At 33.5% G+C, this 16,183-nt stretch overlaps 1 protein-coding gene across 1 annotated transcript; it reads left to right on the plus strand.

Moving 5' to 3' along the window:
• Positions 1 to 3,173: 3,173 nt before the first annotated feature.
• LOC113062208 (tuftelin-like) lies at positions 3,174 to 15,780 on the plus strand. Its single transcript, XM_026231878.1, has 11 exons — positions 3,174 to 3,278; positions 9,735 to 9,821; positions 10,533 to 10,649; positions 10,723 to 10,788; positions 11,085 to 11,174; positions 12,400 to 12,510; positions 12,617 to 12,837; positions 13,233 to 13,338; positions 14,187 to 14,270; positions 14,356 to 14,447; positions 14,646 to 15,780. Exons 3-11 carry the CDS (start codon positions 10,617 to 10,619, stop codon positions 14,716 to 14,718), a joined length of 876 nt encoding a protein of 291 aa, XP_026087663.1. The 5' UTR covers positions 3,174 to 3,278; positions 9,735 to 9,821; positions 10,533 to 10,616; the 3' UTR covers positions 14,719 to 15,780.
• Positions 15,781 to 16,183: the final 403 nt, after the last annotated feature.

Here is a 16,183-nt window from a genome sequence, read left to right on the forward strand (position 1 = left end):
TCATCATTACTTTCATTACATTACAGCCATTGACAGCCGCATTGATCTTTTCATCTGCACCAGTGTTACTCCAGACGTGTCAGCGTCTACAGTTTGGGAGCTTATCTACACTGAGAGATAATATCTCATTCTGCTTTTCATGAGAAGTCCACTGTTGATAGGAGCATCTCTATTTCTGAGGAACTGGCAGATATACACTCCAGATGTGTTGACGCAAATTTCCCTGAACTTATAAAAGAATTGCTTATGAAAAAGGCTGAATTTGATATTTTGACTGGTGATGGGGTAACTGAAGCATTATTAAAGTCTTGCTACAAGTAGTATGCGTTTGGAGATAAACTTAGCAAAATTTTGGCCCTCCAGATTTGACAATCTGCTTCAGCGCAACACAAATTAGTACTGTTGATGGCACAACTATTGATGCTCAAAATATCAATGACCAATTTAGGAATTTTTATGCCTGATTTTATACAGGTATGAGTGTTCATCTGATGAAGCTCAATTGATTATTCTCAATGCAGAATGGGATGGCCTTCCCACTGAATTTAAGATGTTTGCTGACAAACTCTCCCCATTAATGTTTAATATATTCAATGAATCTTTAGTATCCAACATACTTGCCACTACTTTAAGACAGGCCACTATTTCTCTCATTTTAAAGAAGGATAAAGACCTTCTTTTCTTTAGTAATTCAATGTATGCAGAGAAGGCATTTGACCGGTTGGAGTATCCTTATTTGTTTTATTCATTAAAAAGATTTGGATTTGGCAGTAAATTTATCTCATAGATTAAACTTCTTCAAGCCTCGCCCTTTGCCCATGTCCACAACAATAATGATTATTCTGATCATTGGATGTGGTACTCGGCAGGGCTTTCTGCTTTACTATTACTGACTTGTTTAATTGTAATTTCTCTCCTCTCCTCTTTTGGATTGATTTTCATTGTTGGTTTGTGTTGCCTCTTTCTCTTGCAGGTAGGATAAATTGTATTAAAATGAACATACATCCCAAATTCCTTAATTTTTTTCAGTGTTTCCCAGTTTTTATTTCAAAGCATTTATTTAATTATCTGGATAGTTCTATTTCTCGATCTGTATGGAACGGGGAAAACTCCCAGAATTCATAAAGGCATATTGCAAAAAGCGTAGGAATTGGGTGGATTAGCTCTTAATTTTTAATTTGCTCAAGCTTTACTCAAGTTTTTTTTTTTTTAATCTGGGAGTCTGTCTGATAACTTCTCCCTTTGTACTTTACAGTGCAACAAAATCAGCTCTTTTATTAACCATTGCTTGCTTAGAAATCATTTTAATTGAACAGAGTTTATTTCAATTTGGCTGAACTGGGTTCAGTTTCATCATCCAAAGTATTAATTAACAGTAATTAGTTATGATTCATCACCATTACTGGCAAAAGAATGCAGGTCAATGACAAGGAATTTTGTTTGCATCATTTGCATCATCAAGTTATTTGTAAGTTTAAAATAAAAAAAAGAAAACACAATACAAGTAATACATTTAAGAGCAATACCTGTGTATTGAAGTGAGGACATTTCCTTAATTTTTCAAAAACTTTTGTCTACAAGAATACACACATATAGTTCACAGTGCTCTAAATTTGACTGTATTCTTTGAAATGTAACACCTTTTTTTGTTTTTTAGCTTGTCACATTAAGTAAATACATTTATTTAATTTATTTGTTCTTGTTTTAGTGACCCAATACAGATGAACTTTATGACTAATAGAAGCCGCAAATATATATTTTTAATATATATTTTATATTTTATTTAAATATATTTTAAATATACGCATTTTTTGGTATCATTCAGGCCCTCGAAGTCACATAATGTATTTTAATCAAACAATTAATTTTCTGTAGATGATAGAACACCTCCAAATGGATGACAAACTGAGAGAAAGAAAGGAATCAAAGGACCATCTCTCTAACATCTAACTCAATACTAATGAGTATATATGTAAATTCAGACACAAAGTGAATTATGAGTCTTAGATCAGTAATGATTTAACCAAACACACAAAATTAATTGGATGCAAGGGATTCAGTCTCAATCTCTAGTTCTGATTATATATATTTTAAATCTACCACTTCAGCAGAAATCTGCAAACCATACACACTGTATTTATACCACACAGTCTCTCTCACTTGACTCATAACAATGTTAGTTCTGCAAACACCTGACTCTCATAATACACACTAGTTGACTTAAGGCAGAAATTCTTCATTCAGATCATTGCTGTTATGTAACTTGACACTGTTCTTTTATAACCACTGTAGCATGCAAATGTTCTGCCATGATACGTATTTTAGCGTGAAGCAGTTAAGTTGTGTTATTGTTGTGAAGCTGTGCTGGCAGTTTGCTCAAATTACAAAAAACCAAAGATACAATCAAGTGTACATTAATTGCATGTAAAGTTGTGTTTCCGCTCTGTTTGAACATAACATTCTGTTCCATAACCCATACTGAGCTACACAGCATTCACGCAGAACGTTGTTTTTACAGCATTCCAAGCATGAGCTTTCAGAAGCTCTGAATCACCTGAACCATTTGCTGCATAAAATGATTTTCAGTTTCAATGTTTCTCTTTTTTGTATTATACACACACAAAGATTTTAATTTGTTGAATTCATTCAAAATGAACCTACATACAGCGGCGAACCTTCAGGATTTTGAAATGTTTCGATGCTCAAGCACCCATCAAAACGAGATGGTGGACGAACCTAGTGAAAACTTAAACAGGCCTATAGGCTATCTAAAACTATTTCAATATGGAAAACATTAATATTTGTATTATGTACAGAGCTTCTGCCTGTATGTTGTTTAAAAGCTTTCAAACACTTGTGAGGATTCACTTCCAGCCTGTACTTGTAAAATAAATTTATTCTGCTCATAACTGCTGCAACATGTTAATGTAGGCCTATGTGAAAGTTAGGCCTACAATTCACATATTTATTATTTACAATACTGAGGAAAAGTACTGCATTAATTTGTTACTTTATTTGCATTACTGTTTTTAACTGTCCTGATAGTTAGCCAATTTACTAACATTGTTTCATGATGCATTTGCCGTTTCAATGGTGCAGAGGCTGAAGGAGTTCTGTAGGGAGCGCTGTGGAGTGAAGGCTGAGGGAGGATCAGGGCTGGACCGCTGGAGACTCACCCCTGCCTTCTATGACAAAACCCAGCCTTCTCATGAAATGAGTCACCAGAACTACACATGCAGTGAGTACAGGGCACAGAGTCTGCATGTGTCTTCAGCAAGGTAAGCTGGAACGCCTTTTGTTCGCTGCCTATTTATCTGTACTGTAGATCAGTATTTATGATAAACTACATATGTGGAGATTTTAAGAATTTAATTAAGTTAAGATTGTTTTACTTTCTTTTTCAATTGGGAATTTCCCATATTTGTTACTGAGGGTAGAAGAGGTATGTGACAGTTTGTCTGCTTTTGGCTTTTTTTTTAATTACAAAGTAATTTTCTTTGTTTTAAGAGTATCAAAAATATTTTGAGTTTTTTTTTTTTTTTTTAGCATTCAACATTGGCGAATGTAACAAAAATGTTTGTGGCTCCTGCGCGTTCTGTCCTAATCAATAAGGACAAAACAAAAAAACATATGTTCCCCAATATTCTTAACATGTGTTGACATTTGGGTTCAGCTCAGACAGACCGCATATGTCTGCAAGATGTCTGTTAAAGATAATTTCATCTGGAAAGCATCTGCTGTGTACAAACCTTTCAGACGTCAGTTTTACATGCATTTAATCATAAACATCTTAAAGACACCTATTGACATCTGATAGGAAATGTCCCATAGAGGAATTGCAGATGACCAAACACTATAAAATATGTCTTGCAGATGTAGATGTCAAATAGATGTATGCAAATAGTATGTGTGCTATCAAGGAAACATACACTACCCTAATAGCACACGTACATCACAGACGTTCGCATTTACATCTGCAAGATGTATTTTTTAGGGTGTTTGCTCATCTGCATTACATGCCTGAAACGTTTCCTATCAGATGTCAAATAGATGTTTAGAAGATGTCTTTAAGAGGTTTATGATTTAGAATGTATGTAAAACTGACTTCTGAAAGATGTTGTTCAGATGTTTGTACACAGCAGATGCTTCGCGATCTTTAACAGACATCTTGCAGATGTGCGTGTGTTATCTCTGATTATGTTTGTGTGATTTTAAGTGGACCAACTACTTAGCACTTAAACTTTGACTGATCATGTGACATGGTTTGGTGGTTTCTAAGATTATATATCATAACAGATGCCATCTGTTTGCTCATCCCCTCTGTGTGGAAAATGTAATGCTGACTCATTAGTTTATCTCTCTTTATGTCCATTATCTGGCGTTGGTGTAGATTTTATTTCATTCCACTGAAAACTGTAGAAATATCAAATCTCAATGGCAGCCATTTCAAACACATTGAGTGTTAACGTCATACAGCAATTTATGATTATGATATAATCAAGTATTTGCTTAAAGGTTTAAGAACAAGTAGCCTTTAAGCAAAATATATTTAAAAAATGTAAATATCACAAGCAGATTTGCTTCTAGCTAATTCTGCAGGTTGTTGCCTGGAACGCCAATATTTATGCATCATATCCAAACAATAAGATGGCTGATTTGAACTGTAAACTTGACCCATTCTGCAGTATTATCTAATTCATTTGCTGACACGTTGAGCTTTGTTAGCTCATGTCTTGGTTCAAACAATGCACAGTGGTTCTTGGGGGCAAGATGAGGTCATTTCCTTCAATAAAAAGGATAAATGAGGCAGCTGGCAAGCTCACCTATGGATTTAAAAACCTTTTTATGCCTTTGATGCATGTCAGTTAGCCTTTAAGAATAAGAAATGTGTGTGAAATCTAGCAGTCACCTTTATGTCAATATATCACATATGTGGAAGTTTTGCAGGATTCTGTTAAGGGCACGATGCCGAGACATTTGCCAACCTTACAATGAACCCATTGGCTCTGGGGTGCTATTCAAGTGAAGTGAAATGGGCGGTTTTAAGAATGCTTAAAAACATAGTTGACCAAAAACCAAAAACAGTGTCATAGTAGTATTATACTAGAAAAAAGCTTCTATAGTATAACATTGACAATTTTAATTTGCCTTTTTTTAGCATCTCTTCTCCATACTGATATGCAAAACATTCAAAACTTTGGAAATATGCAAATCATAAAAAAAATGAATTTTTCTTAGTTGTTTGCATAGCCGCATGCACTGAAAGAAACCTCCGAGGAATATTTACACAATCATTTGTGTTTCCACTTAAATGATTAGCTTTTGTTGTTTTTGGATTAATGCCATTTGATACGAGTTTTCTTATTACCAGCAGTAAAGTTGCGCAAAATCACTTTGAAGAACCTACAGTAATACATCAGCATTTTACTGAACAAAGGCTAAACAAGTTTTACATAAGAAATTGTAATAACATTGCATGAGAAGAGGTTGCACATCAGCACGAGATGACGCAGTAGTGTGGATTTCATTGTGTTGACTGCATTTTTACTTAATTAGAGAAGATTGCTGCTGGGTTTCCACTGAGAGCAGCACATATCACTGATTTTTACAATATGGATGAGCATCAAGCACCCTCTGAAAACTCCTGAATATAGGCTGTCAGTACGTATTTACCAAGTAAAAAAAAAGTTTAACTTTGGATGTTAAATCTTTCATTATTCCTATCACTTCTGTTCACTTATTCATGTTTCTCTTTAAACAGTGGGGTTCCAAAGGTTTAAATCTTTAATTTAGCATTAATTTATTAAATTCTAATAAAAAACAAACAAACAAATCATTACAAATTAATTACTCAGATGTAACAATTTGAGGGAAAATTGAAGCATGCAACATTAACATGCATTTCAGAATGTCTTAGTATTTGGTCTGTTTCCAATGTCACAAATTACCTATCTAATTAGAGATCTAGAAATAGTGCAGAATCCTTTTTTTAATGCACAACTTTTTTTTTTTCTTCTCACATTCTTAGTTTAGATTCCCAGATTCAGTTCTGCAGACTTTTTGGAACCCACTGTATTTAGTAACATCTGTCTGTTTCTGCTCTGTTAACTCTTTACTTGCTCAAGCAGATGTGCCAGAAATGCTTGTAAAACAATGAAAAGCAAGTGCATGTATGCTTCTTGCAAATTCTGCAGGATCAAAACTTGAAACAAAACATAAGACAAAAATTTTATTTTTATTTTTTAAAAAAATTGAATTAAGTGACCTCGTATTCAATCACTTCAATTCTTTGCTGTGGTCATAACAGTTTCAGACAAACACACATTATACTCAGTTGAATATTTTGTAATGCATACTCGGCCTTCTGTTCACATCAGTTGTTTATAGTTCTTTATATAGTTCTTTAAGTGTCTAGGCATTTACAGTAAACAAACTTTTTATAGTCCATCCTGGTCAGAACTTGTCTGTGTTTTTGCCGTATCAGGTTTTCCAAAGCAAACTGCAGGCTTTTCTCCCACATTTCTCATCTCCATGTCCTGGCTTATATAATGAGACACCTCCAGACTGATTTAATGCATACCGTACAGACTGTGAAATGAAGCCTGCAGGTTGGACTCAATACAAAGAATCTGTTTGAAAGTTCATGCTGTTCTCTTCACCATTCAGAACAGTTAATGTGTGATTTAGTGGAGTAGTCCGTGAATGTAGAGATACAGGCCAATTCAGCATTGCAACAATTCCTGTTCAAATGCTTGAAACTACTTATATATGCAAATAGGAGCTTGGTATGTCTTCGTGTGAAGACCATTCCTTCCTTATTCATAAAAGCCTGACATCAAAGGCAGAATTGAATGTGTTTATTTGTAACTGCATGCTCATGTTTTGCTTTGAGGGTAAATGTAACCAAGGACTGGGCCAGCGATCAAATGGTGCCAGGAATAAACCATTAGGCTACACACTATTAACCAGATTCAGAATCAATGATGACGGCAAATGCAAAGTGATGCATGACAGATGTACAAGTTAATGAGAGGGTGTGTACACTCAAAAAAGAACATGAAGTTTTGTTTACGAGGTGCACAGGGTTTCTCTAAAGTATGTGCTGTGTGAGTGTCAGTTTGCAGATTCACCCCGAGGCTGTTGTTCTTTCTCTGATCTTGCACATGTCCCCTCCACTCTGCCTGAGACGATAAAACATGACAGGGCTGATGATTTTTTAAGCTCTTACAATTATGCAAATGATGTGCTGTTTTTCATGTGGGTCTAAATACAGATTCAAAAAGCTGATGAATACAGGTTAATTTACATAGGAATGAAAGTCCTGGAAAATCAAGGCATGGTCTTCTTTAAAATTAATCATAATTCATTATAAAAGAAAAAAAACAGCAAACTGGAAGACTTATATAGACATAAGTGGTCAGTAAATTATAGTAAGGTATATTAAATTGCATGGGATAATGTTTTGCATCATGTTAGCTATTATTTTATAACTAATTAATTGCCCTTAGATATCAAAATAAAAAAAAACTTATTTTTAATGAATGTAAAATATAAAACAATAAAATTAATGTATTTAAATATTTAATTTAATATTATACATTTTATATGTAAATTAATAGACTTTAAATATAATTTTGAAATGCCCTTTGTAAAGTTTGAACCTCTAATCTTTCACTTACCAGCCCAAGTCTTTAAAAAAAGGAACAAATACATTGTTTTCTACACATCAAATAAATTTTTTGTTGCTTATTTTATGTATAACATTGGGCAGCAACATATCCAGCAAATTGGCAGATTTGTATCGAATTCAATGAAATAATATAGTATCTAAAAAAAAAAATAGTAACAAAAATATATATCGGAAATAAACATATTATGCATAATATGCTGATGTGCTATTCAATAAACATTTCTTATTATTATCTTTTTTTTTATTTATTTTTTTATTTTATTTTATTTTTTTACATTTTTTCAGGATTCTTTAAAGATATTTTAAAGAACATTTAATCTAATATAATTAATATTCAAATCCACAGCCACATTACAGCAGTTGAATCAAAAAGCCAGTCATTGTATCAGTTATGGCTTTAATTAACCTGCTCAACAGATCATTTAGTTGACCTGTAGTGTGTTAATACACAAGTGCTGTGTGTTTTAACATTTCTGGTATTTCACACACAGCAGTGACCCAGACGGCGGTGACACACTAGCATAAGCATTGCACTTTGATGCTAATCACCAAAAGGTGTTCTTATCTCTTGGATCATAAAGTTCACAGAGGCATACTTAAGCCACACACAGCCACCTACCTCCTTTCATAATTCACTACCATACAAGGCTTGCCATCTGTTTACACAGACGCTCTCCAGCGCGCCTCCACCCTTCACTGGTATCTGGTATAGCTTGAAGTGGAGTGAATCAACCGTCTGCGCGAGTGATCTCACATTTATCCAGTATCTCCTTCTGTAGTCTGTGGTCACATCCCAGAGGATCAAACCATTTCTTGTCTGCTTTTCCTGCATGGACATGTCGACTCGGTTAGATGTAATCACTTCCTCTCAAATGTACAGAGGTATGTTTCCCGTACAACGATGTAACCTGCTGATTAAGCACCATACGATGCATTTTTGTTGAAACAAACTAGCCAGTTACTACTGTTTCCTGAAAACGGTCGCATCTCTGTCATTTGAACCACATTAGTTCAACAACACAGGGCCATTGTTAATGATATCACACAAAGGTGGTGGAGGAATAACTTCTGCTAAATAGCTTTTAGCCACAACTCAAGAGTTGTAGTTCCAACCACGTAAGTTTGCGACACTGTTTGCGAATGTTCGTGTAAACTATGGTTTCAGGAAACATTGACTCATTGAACTATGTTGGTAATGACTTACAATCCATAGCTGGCTAATGATGCTTTTGGGAAACGCACCCCAGAATGGATGTTACTTGATTGTCTGCAGAAACAAGTTTATTTGTAGTAAACAACAGATTAAGTATATTTATAGACCTTTGTTTGCAATTGTAAATGCTTTGTCATGACTCATAAATCGTTTTTGACATTTTGAAAGCATTTTAAGCTTTTTAAAAATAATGATGGTTTCCAAACAGGTTTCCCAAACACTACCTCTGTTTACCATTGGTTGGACAAGCAGATAGTCTTGTCTCCAAACTAATGTCATTGTCATTGGCATTGTCGATGTTGAGGGGTGGTTGTAAAGATCAGGCAAAAACAAATTTTCAAAAATCAAGTTTTCATCAGCGTCATAGTTTTTACGCTTTTTCTGGGAAATCAACCTACTAATATTGTACTCATATTTGTCTTTGCGTATTAAGCCAGGATATCAGAAAGCTATTTAGCATGGAAAAGATTACATCACCTTTAAATCTCCGGATTATATACTCAATTACGTAATATGAAGTTTTTCCCCAAATCTTTTTTTTTTTTTTTAGATTTCACTTCTCCATCTTTCTTTTGCACAGTCTCATGGCCTTAAAGTAGGATTTCGGCTGCCATAGAAATAAAGGTGTACATATGTTCACATTATGCTCATTCCATAGGACTGTTTGCTGTGGAGATTACGTCATTATAATTGGGCTTTTATTTTGTCTAATCGCTTGTTTCTTCTGGTCTCTTTTGGAAACTTGTCTCCCTCATTTAATTTTCTTTAATTATCCGTTTTTCACACCCTGTTCTTGGATCTCATTCTTTTCTCTTTTTTTTTCCCACTTAGAAATATCATAGCACAAACCGAAAGATCACAGGAGTCACTCTACAACTACAGAATCTGATCGTCAAGACTTCATAGAAAATCTTACAGGTATACACTTTTTTTTTCATAAACAGACAGTTTATAAACATTTTTTCTGACTTTGGAACTATGAAAATCTGTCATTAAAATATTATTTGTAAAAATGTACTATATCTAATTTTAAACCATTAGAATATTTAATGTTTAATCTTACAACATTAAAAAAGGTTTGGGGCCAGTAAGAAGTATTTTTTAAGCAATTCATATTATTCAAAAAGCATGCAAACATATTTTTTTATTTAAAATAAAATGCTGTTCTTTTAAAATTCCATCAAAGAATCTTGCATATATATATATATATATATATATATATATATATATATCAGAATGATTTATGAATGACCATGTTACAGTTAAAGCTAATTCAGCTTTGCCATTACAAGAATAAATTAGATTTTTATGTATATTCAAATAGAAAATAGCTATTTAAATTGTAATAATATTTCACAATATTTTTTTACTGTATTTTAATCAAGTAAAAATATGCTTGGTGAGCTTTTTCTTTAAAAAAAAAATCTCATCAACCCCAAACTTTATTGGTAGTGAGTACTTGCTTGTATGACAAAACAGACAAATCAAGGTTAATATCAAGAGTAAACAAAACATTTATCGTGAATTATTTCCAATAAAGCTGTATCTTTTTTCTAAATTATGCAGGTCTTTACACAGAGCGACAGTTTACAAATGAATGTTATAATGCTTTTATTTATTTTTTACCAGCTATTGTAAGTGAAGTACGTAATTCAGAGCAGAGGATCGACTGTTGTAGACGACTGCAAAGAGAGAAAGCAGAATCGTGTCAAGATGTTGACTAATGATGAGGCAGCGGTGCAGGAGGTCAGTTTTGCCACCACCCACTCAATAACCTTGAAAAATGAGTTTGTAATCTCTGTGTTGTGTTTCTCTTCAGGTGAGATACTGTCTGAAGACTCTGAGAGAGCAAATGGCAGCCAGAAAATACAATAACAACAACAAGGTACTATATTGACATTTTACCTGCTCAGATCAATTTCTCAAAATCAATATACGTTAATATACATAGCGATTAATCGCATCCAAAATGAAAGTTATATTTATTATGTATAAATAAATACACTCACACGCATGTATATATTTAAGAAAATACTGTATGTGTGTGTATTTATATATACATAATAGATATACACATACACATACAGTATATTATGTAAAAAAAAAAAAGATTATTTGCATATTTCTTCAAATTATTACTCTAAGCTGTTTCATTTGTAAACAATCTATCTTGTGCTCCAGATTCCATCCAATGGCTTTAAAGTTGACGTACTTGTCAGCAAAGCCAATGGATCCAATGGATTTGTGAACGGCTCTTACTCCACATGTCTGGTAAACTATTTGTCATATAAAGATTCTTAATTTGCACCATCATAAACCAAGATACCTACCTATATAGCAAGAATGCATAGGCTGCTCACAAACACCAACAACAGAGACACTCCCATAGAAAGAAAGCGATAGCATTCCGTCCACTCGCTGTATCACATTTCATTTGTTTCCGACAGAATTAAAAGTTGTATTGTGAGTAAAAATAGCCCCTTTCCTCCATAAAGGTTATTTCATGGGCTGAAAATGGGAAGTTCTGTTCTCCTGTACAGACTCCCAAATAATCATGATAATGGACACAAAGAGACACAAAGTAGCAGATATAATTCAGACTCTTTAATGAAAATATGATGACGTCTATAGATAAATAATTTGGCCAAAAACATTACCAGAGATTTGTTCATTCTTGTTTTCATGGCAATGTGCTGAGATTTGGGGCGTATGCACATTAAACTTTTGCTTCTGCCTGTGAAAAGTCACACCCATGACATTATTTCCAAAATTGTGACCCTGGACCACAAAATTTATATTTTTAGCAATAGCCAAAAATGCATTGTATTAGTCAAAATGATTGATATTTCTTTTATGCCAAAAATCACTAGGATATTATGTAAAGATCATGTTCCATGAGGATATTTTGTAAATTTCCTACCGTAAATATATCAAAACAAAAATTATTGATTAGTAATATGCATTGCTAAGAATTTATTTGGACAACTTGTAAAGCGATTTTCTCAGTATTTAGATTTTTTTACACCCTCAGATTCCAGATTTTCAAATAGTTGTATCTCGAACATAATATTGTCCTATCCTTACAAACCATAAATCAATGGAAAACGTATTTATTCCGCTTTCAGATTATGTATAAATCTCAATTTTGAAAAATCAACACTTAAGACTAGTTTTGTGGTCCAGGGTCAGAATTGTGGCTCAGTAAACGACACGAAATAACAGTAATAATAACTGCTCAGTGAACGAAATATCAATAATTTAACTTTTTTTCTTAAAGCTAGAGTAAGAATTGAAAGAATATACTATAAAAATCTACTATATAAAAAAAGACCATATATCAAACATTTTAAAAGAGAATATGTACTAAATATATGTACTAAATTATGATTAACATGCTTTTTACTGTAATAGCATGGCACATTTTTAAGGTTAAGAATGAAAAATGAATATATATAAAAATAGGAGCAATTTTAAAGTTTTTTTTATGTTCGCACAGGGTCAGGAGGAAGATGAAAACTCTTTAGCCTTGAGAGAAGTCACTAAACATCTTTACAGTCGTCTGCATGAGATGGAGAAAAAACACCAGGAGGAGAAAGAGAGACTACAGGTTTGTAACTAAATAAAAAAAACTCCAGGAAAATTAATAGAATTGTGATATAATGTGTCTTGCCTTTTCTAAACTGAGAAAGTATTTTTTTTTTTACTTTCATCAGGCGGAAAACATTGAATATCAGCGGATGTTTCTAGAGGAGCATACCTCTCGCATACAGAAGGCAGAAACCAAGGCAGAGGAACAGGGCAAAAAGGTGGAAGAGATGCAGAAGGTTATGCATGGCTTGGAGCTGGAAAATGCCACGTTACGAGAAAAATTGGCCGCTAGCGAGGCTGAACTTGAGAAACTGCGAGGACTGAAGAAAACAGATAGTGAGGACAGGTGGGGCCTTTTTTTTTTATATATATTGGCTGACCCAAATTGCTGCTGTTCATTTATACATAATGCATTGTTCTTATATGCTTAACTGTCTTCCACCTGCAATTTAGCAATTAAATATTTTCCACCTGCAATTTAGTAAGCTATACACAATGCATTGCTTTCATGTTTAATGTTTCCTTGGCAATAAGTTGGCCTATTTACAGCTGTATTAAGTTGCATTGTGCTGCCATAGAAACCCATCGTTCAATGTCACGCCTCGTGACGCCTTCGACTTTGACTCATTCTCATACATTAAAAGTAGACTGACCGTCTATGTTGCTAATTGTTTCTGTGTTGCATGCAAGTGTCATTTGTGAGTGTGTACACGTGTAACATACAGGTTTTCTGCACTGCAGGTCTGAACAGCTGAAAAAGGAGCTGGCAACTCTGAAGAATAAGAACCACAACTTAGATGACATGCTCAAAAGTCAACAAAGGAAAGTCAGGAACATGATCCAACAGGTAATAATTACTGTGGAAAGGATATTTGGAGAAACACCCAGTCACAGAGACAAATCATTAAATGACATTTGCAAACCATTTTATATATATGTAATGTAATTTTTATTTATATTCAACAATAAAAAGAATTAGGGTGTGATCATGAAAAATTTAGTGGGAGGAGAGAGGCTATGTATATCAGTCATAATTTAAACAGTACTTTTTTTTAATGTATTAATACAATTAGATAATTTATTAATGTAATTTAAAAGGAAAATTAAATTACATTTTAAATTAATTTGACATTTTTTATTTATTAAATGTAGGTATATACATATTTTTAAATATTTACATTAGATAGATAGATAGATAGATAGATAGATAGATAGATAGATAGATAGATAGATAGATAGATAGATAGATAGATAGATAGATAGAATACTCATGCTGACTTAAGGAAATATGCTTATAAAGAACAAAAAAGAAGGAGAGAGGACCAGGTAAAATCAAAAAGAAACGTTAGGAAGATTTTTGATATTCTCGAAAATAAACAGATGCATTATATAGAGTTCTTGCTCAGAGATGAGAAGTGAAACTCTGCCTCAGTCATAAATAAAAGATTTGGTCATTTCTCTTCTGCTCAACCTCAGTGCACTTGAGATCTCATGTTACACATAATGGCTTCATCCATGAACACTTAAATCACAAATGCAAACCAAGCATTATGCTTCAGTAATCCAGCTATATATATATATTTTTTTTTTGTAGAATACTCAAGTTTTATTTAAAATTTGTTTCAAACCTTAAAATCAATTTGAGTGTGATAAGTGCTTGCATTAATTCATTCATATGTCCAAATATGTTTACAGGTGCAAAATTCCCGAACCATAATGGAGCAAAGAGACCGGGTAATCGGTGACCTCAAAGAGAGGGTGGCTTTCCTCGAAGCTGAGGTCAGTGCCTGAGTTATTTCAAAGAGCCACTTTATTTTTTCTGCTTTTCCCTGTGTGACTGTAACATATCAAATGTGTCCTACAGAATAGAGAGATTCATGACCGGATGGAGTTTTATTTGGACAACCAAGTGTCTAAACCATATAACTCAGACATGGGGTCCAAGGTTGTCTACAGGTATTTCTTTCTTACAATAAATACTTACAACATATCTCCTTATTTATAAAACAAAATAAAACCATGTTGTTTTGACCATGTCTGTCAAGCTCTAATAGCACCAAGTATGACAAATATTGCAAAAAACATTGCATAAAAACATTTTTGACAAGGCATTTGGTTATTTAAAAAAAAAAAGTTTGTAATTTTGTATTATAGCAAACCTCTGACGCCAACAAGTCCTGGAAACAAGTCTATGCCATTCATTAAAGTGGTTGAGATCAAGTCCTGAACAACAGATGAAGACAGCTGATGAAGAGAGAGAGACAGGTTGAGTGAGAGACACATTGTAACAACGTAACAGAAGTAACAACGTTTATGCAACATCCCTCTGTTTATCACATGAGTAGCACTTGAGGTATATATATATATATATATATATGGAAATATAATTGATTTGCAGAACACATACTGCATTTTTATACATTAATCAATTGTATTCGTATTTGTAGATGTAAGTGTTGATATTCATATTTCCTACAGATCTGTCAATATATCTGTTTCATGTATATAATCTAATAATGCAGCCATTTTTAGATTGGCATCGCAACTGTTGCCTGGCTACCAGTTTCTCCATATCTGGTTAAGCAGAAGTGCGCTATTTGACTATTTGATTCGCTGCGTTCAGTATAAAAACGTATGGTCTGTAGAGGAAACATTTGCGCTTATTGCACTTGGAATTGTGTCCTTTTTTCTGTTATTTAACTCAGTAAATATAAGATTAAAAAAGGAGTCCCAAAAACTGAAATATGTGATCATAGTCTAAATAGCTGTTTACATCACACCTGCGTTACCAAAGCAATGACTGATGCATATGTATTACATCCCAAAGAGCTCCGTTATCAACACTACAGTGGAAAATGAAACCATATCCGTGCTGACTGGCATGGAAAGGAACGGTTAAGCAAAGAGAACCGTTCGGCCCGATGGTGGAAAAGCCACTGTTTGTGATCAACAGCCAATTTGAGTAATCTGATAAAGCCACAACAATATTTCTGTGCTTCTTATGAATCTGTGTATGTACATATACTCTAATGTACAGTTCTGAATTTACTGTACCTTGCAAAGCTGTCTTTTCCCTTTGGGAACTGTAATTATATTGTGTTTTTAATAACTTTTTTTCTGTTACTGTGTTCAGTGCTCAACTACCTTTCCATCCATCTCTTATTAAATGTGAAAAAAATGTGTTACTGTAGATGGAATTGTAGTGCTATGCACATTTCTTTGGTATCGTGTTTTACCTGGTTTATGTATTTATCTTTTAAGGGCCAAACAATAAAAAGTATTTAAGTTTGCTCACAATATTTGCAAGACAATGTCATTTTTTTTTCTTATAAGCGTGAAGAGATTCTGATAAATGGTCAATTTATTTATTTACTTGCCAAGTAAAGACATTTTAGTGCATTATAATTTTCACCAGTTTTCCCTACAACATTCACTACATGTCCAGAAATATGTGTGGACAGTATATGGTGGACACCTGAATTCCACGCTCATCTTTATCAAACATTTATATTTTTAAATACTGGATATTGGAATATGGATAAAAGAATATCATTATGCTGTAGTATTAAGAGTAATGTTGCCATTACACTAATTCTTTCAAAAGCTGATCTGAACACAGATGTGTAAGTGGCTTGCCCACCTACATCCGTCTGATCCCCATATAAATTATATTCGTATAATTAAAAAAAAAA

This window comes from Carassius auratus, chromosome 44 (genome assembly GCF_003368295.1).
Source record: "Carassius auratus strain Wakin chromosome 44, ASM336829v1, whole genome shotgun sequence".
Classification (NCBI taxonomy): Eukaryota; Metazoa; Chordata; class Actinopteri; order Cypriniformes; family Cyprinidae; genus Carassius; species Carassius auratus.

What these genes read in the sequence shown, in the direction of transcription:
- LOC113062208 (XM_026231878.1), top strand. Translation starts at nt 10,617, where the DNA reads ATGTTGACTAATGATGAGGCAGCGGTGCAGGAG. An exon ending in GCTCTTACTCCACATGTCTG is followed by an intron (nt 11,175 to 12,399) that starts GTAAACTATTTG and finishes ATGTTCGCACAG; the next exon opens with GGTCAGGAGGAAGATGAAAA. An exon ending in TCAGGAACATGATCCAACAG is followed by an intron (nt 13,339 to 14,186) that starts GTAATAATTACT and finishes ATATGTTTACAG; the next exon opens with GTGCAAAATTCCCGAACCAT.